The sequence below is a fragment of the Acanthisitta chloris genome, unplaced genomic scaffold, assembly GCF_000695815.1.
Source record: "Acanthisitta chloris isolate BGI_N310 unplaced genomic scaffold, ASM69581v1 scaffold7486, whole genome shotgun sequence".
NCBI classification, from domain to species: Eukaryota; Metazoa; Chordata; class Aves; order Passeriformes; family Acanthisittidae; genus Acanthisitta; species Acanthisitta chloris.
In genome coordinates this window covers 36,290-41,131 of record NW_008676404.1, presented here as the reverse complement: position 1 = coordinate 41,131, position 4,842 = coordinate 36,290, and the positions used below count along the sequence as shown (strand labels likewise).

Sequence of the window (4,842 nt, the reverse complement as noted above, 5' to 3'; positions counted from 1 at the left end):
GGGGTGTTCAGCCTGGAGAAGAGAAGGCTCAGGGGAGACCTTATCACTCTCTACAACTCCCTGAAAGGAGGTTGGAGTTAGTTGGGGGTTGATCTCTTCTCCCAGGCAACCAGCAGCAGGACAAGAGGGCACAGACTCAAGCTCTGCCAGGGGAGGGTTAGATTGAATATTAGGAAGAGATTTTTTACAGAGAGAGTGATCAGGCATTGGAATGTGCTGCCCAGGGAGATGGTGATTCACCATCCCTGGAGGTTTTCAAGCTGAGACTGGATGTGGCACTTAGTCCCATGATCTAGTAACCACGGTAGGGTTGGACTCGATGATCTTTGAGGTCTCTTCCAACCTGGTTGATTCTATGATTCTATGTTTCCATGATTCTATAGGTTTTCCGTAGAGGTCTGTCTTGCTCACGGTTTTCAAAGTGGAAAGGAAAATCTGCAGTGCCTTAGTGTTTTCAGCACTTCAGCACCCTGTTTCCTGCTTCTGGTGGGCTAAAATTAAACCATGATGCGATACACCAGGCTGTATCTAGATCAGTGGATTGCTCCTGTGCCAGGTTTTACACTGATCTGCTTAAATGGCAATAATTTAGTATATCAGTACTAAAAATTGAGGGGTTTGGGGTTTTTTTCCATAAGAGGTTTCTTTTTTGGCAATTTCAATTTTTATTTTTTTTTACATGGTATGTGTATATAAAAACACAGGGCTATTCTTAAGTAAAAATATTTCAAGTTCTTAACTGAATCACTGATTTAAAGATAATTTTTCTTCTTGATTTCTAAAGTATGGAGGAGCTCCAGGAGGACCAGCATTCCCTGGACAAGCTCAGGATCCTTTGTACGGTTATTTCGCTGCAGTAGGAGGGCAGGTAAACTTATAAAATGTTATGTATTTCTTGGTTTTATTTTTTTCCTGGGGAATACTTTCTACATTGGCCTTTGGAAAGAGGAATGCCTGGTATTTGCAGTAAGGAAAACTCGTTTAAAGTTAAAAAAAACAAACAGAGCTGTTTTACTTAATGTATTTGCTGTCTATAGCTGCATCACTCTGTGGTGTAGCTGTATACACTCAGGAGCTATAGGATTTGAATAGTGCTGTTAGTTTCTCTATAGTGTTTGCACATGTGTGTAAATGCATATATATATATATACGCAAACATAGGAAATATAGGCATACATGCATATGTTTGTGTATGCAGGGACTATATAGATGCATGTATATGATGGAACCAAATTGTGGCTAAGCTCTGGACTGGTGAGTGCTGTCAGATTCAGGAGAAAAGAGAAAACCGTGGGGAGCATGGGCTGTGGAGATAGCCTGGCTAGGAGCAGGAAATGGTAATAAGAGATTGTTACATGATCTTTATAGACTTAATAGACTCACAGATGGAAGGGCAGACTTGAGTTGTGCCAATATCCAGGTTCACTGGTAGCATAATGTGATTATTCTTTTAGAGGAAAGGCATTCACCGCTTTCTTTTTTCTTCCCTGTCATTCTGCACTGCATTTTTCATTCCTATAATTTTGAGGCATATATAGTTTTTGTATGATTATGTATGTTGCTAGAAATAAGTGCTGCTTGATCTTTATTACAAAGTTTAGGAGCCATTAAGTTCAGTTTATTGAGCTGCAGTTCTGTCTTTGTTGGTCACATATGTAGCTATTTACTGCACACTTGTAGGGTGTGTGCAGATCTAAACCTCTGCTCCTGGATCTGTTATCCACAGGTAGACCTAATCGCAACATGAAAGTCTGAATTCTCTTAAATACTTTCTATTCGTAGAAATCATTCCTTACTGAAGTAAGCTGGGTAACTTTTTAAGTGTTACTTTTGGAATGTCAGTTTTAGAGACCAGTGGCTGTGCAGAAGTAAAAACCCTGTGAGGAGACAGTGAAATGGAACTGATAAATTATCAGTTGCTTTTATAGCCATCTGTGCAACTCTGTAAAAAGCCACACCTCAGTTTTCCATATGTATTTATTGTACAGTTAGTAGGTTTTGGTTATGATTTGTTGCTCTCCATGTCATTTTTATACCTGTATAATGTTATCTCTGAGCTTTCTTTGAAGTAGTTAACAAGAGAGACCTTGTCTTAGATTTGAGGAATTAGTTTTCTTTGTTCACAGAAGAAAGTCAAAAGTATTGTTTCAAAGTTTTATTCAGTTGAGTCTGTCTCTGTAGGAAGTAATAATTTTCTTTTTTTCAGACTGTTCACAAAGCCCATATGCCTTGTCTCCTTTAACTGCTTAAGTTCTTTAATAAAAAGCCAAGCTTCTTTTTTTTAATGTTAATCATTATTACAGAACATACTTTTTGGTTTTCCTCTGTTTTAAATTTAGGCAGATCCCTCCTTTGTTTCAGAAGGTACGAGGCCTTTGAAGAGGTGTGCTATTAAATATTCATGTCTTGTTCAAATCATTGTTGTCCATGAATTGGCACTTGTTGTCTCTATTTGGCCCTGAGCAGGATGTGTTGGAAGTGAGACATTTCCCAAACCATGCAGATGGGCATCCTTTCTGGGTTTGTTTGGTTTTCCTTTCAAAGTTTTTTGCTTTCTGCTTTTGTTCATCCTGCTAGCAACTCACTATGTCCAATAAATGAGGAATTTTTAGAATTGTCGGTCTTAAGGCTGACTTGAGAAGAGGTTGTGCATCTGGGTAACTAATTTAATGCCACTGAAAATGAAGTGGGTATGGAGAATAACCAGCCTGGAGAGAGAATTAAAACAACAGCTGATACATGTTCTGTTATCGAAAGGATGGACACATAGATGCTGATGAGCTACAGAGATGTCTCACCCAGTCAGGGATTGCAGGAGCATATAAACGTAAGTTAATGATTTAAATAAAAAAGCAAATCTAAAGCAAACTAATTCTTGTGCCATTTACTAGAAAATGCTTGTAGTTGTGCCTTCAGCAGAGTTGCCTTTTTCCTTTGCATGGTAAATGGCTTTTCTTTCTATATGGACTGCTTGTTGGGAAACTCCATTTCTGTGTGTTCAGTTCTGTGCGCATAGGATTCCCCGTCTCAGCCTCCTTAGTTCCCACTGCTGGGCTGTGGAGCTGGGCACGTGTTTAGTTTGGCAATGGACAGACAGGTCTTAAAAAGGTGTTTTGCTTTGATTTAAATTGAGCTTTGATATTGACCAAAATCTGTGGCAGGGCTCTTCTGTTGTGATACCTCCTGTTCAGTGTATAAAATCAAGCTTATGTGAGTGAATATAAATGACCACTTTGACTGAAACCCGAGACTGTTACGGATTGAGACAAGAGCAAATGAATTTTAACTTGAACTGCCTCCAGATTGTCTACTATCAATCTTTCTAACAAGTAATGGCTCTTATTTGGATGGAAATATGGTATGGCTGTGTACAGAGGAAGCAATTATAGAGTTTCTTATACATTATGATATATTATTAATCTATAATTTAAATTTATTTTGCATTTTAAATTTTACGTTTAGACAAAACTGCAAATTATGCTTTTAACGTAATTCATTTTCCTTTTTTCTAATTTTAACAGCTTTCAACTTAGAGACTTGCAGGCTCATGATCTCAATGCTGGATGTATCCTTTACTATGAAATGTAAACGTTTTTGCATTAGTAAGCAAAGATGAGAGGGTACCAAAACTTTGGAAAATGCTTTGTATTTCCATTCAGCCTTTCCTTGATAAGTATTGTGGTCATTATGATTGGGCTGCTACAAAACTCCATTCTTACTGATTTTAAAGGGTGAAATAATAATAGATGAGGCTCTTGGTGACCAATCTTCTTACAAGTGGTCTCTCTCTAAGCCTGGGGAACAGTTTCTCCATTGAATGTACAAAGAATCAAGTTTGGTGGCCCAGGATAGAGTTTACTGCAAATCTCTTATTGTACTTTTTAAATAGGACAACTTTCTAAGCCTCCCTAATGAATTTTAAGCATTTGTACTACACAGCCTGAATACAATCTAAGTCCCCCTAAATCCTGTTCCTTGAATGAATCAGGTTTGAGTATCTAATGGACTATGGCATTCAGCAGTATGACCTATGGAAGATTTAGGTATACTGTGTAAGGTTGGAATCTTTGGAGTTTTTTTAGACAAAACTTTAAGTGTCATGTTCAACTGTTTTGTTGCTTCTAAAGAAAAAAGCAGAAATGAAACTGGAAGGGCTGTTAGCTCACCTTGAACAAACAGCTTAGAATCATAGAATCATCAAGGCTGGAGACCTCTAAGATCATTGAGTCCAACATTAGCCTGTCACTCTGCTGTAACCCCTAAACCATATCCTCCAGCACCGGATCCAGACACCTCTTAAACACTTCCAGGGATGGTGACTCCAGCACCTCCCTGGGCTACCTATTCCAGTGCCTGACCACCCTAACAGGGAAAAAAAATTTCCTAATATTTAATCTGAATCTCTGCCGTCTTAACTTATGACCATTCCCTCTAGTCCTCTCACTGCAGACGTGGAAGCAGAGACCATCCCCCACCTCTCTACAACCCACTTTCAGGTAGCTGTAGACAGCCATGAGGTCACCCCTGAGCTACTTCTTCTCAAGACTAAACAAACCCAACTCCCTCAGCCATTCCTCATACGACATGTTTTCCAGACCTTTTATTGCCCTTTGCTGGACTTGCTCCAGTGCCTCAATGTCCTTTTTAAAGTGAGGGGCCCAAATCTGAACACAATAGTCAAGGTGTGGCCTCGCCAATGCCGAGCGCAGGGGGATGATCACTTCCCTAGTCCTGCTGGCCACACCATTCTTGATACAGGCCAAGATACCACTGGCCTTCTTGGCCACTTGTGTACCCTGTTGGCTCATATTGAGCCAGCTGTCCACCAGCTTTCTGATGCCA

General features: G+C 39.5%; 1 protein-coding gene across 1 annotated transcript in view; it reads left to right on the top strand.

The window, feature by feature from the left end:
• Positions 1–784: 784 nt before the first annotated feature.
• SRI (sorcin) overlaps positions 785–4,842 on the top strand; it is a gene marked incomplete at its 5' end in the record, with an annotated part of 6,538 nt that continues 2,480 nt past the window's right edge. The window contains 3 exons of the mRNA XM_009076120.1: positions 785–868; positions 2,758–2,827; positions 3,522–3,565. Coding sequence (XP_009074368.1) covers positions 785–868; positions 2,758–2,827; positions 3,522–3,565 — 198 coding nt within the window. The remainder of the gene's footprint in view (positions 869–2,757; positions 2,828–3,521; positions 3,566–4,842) is intronic.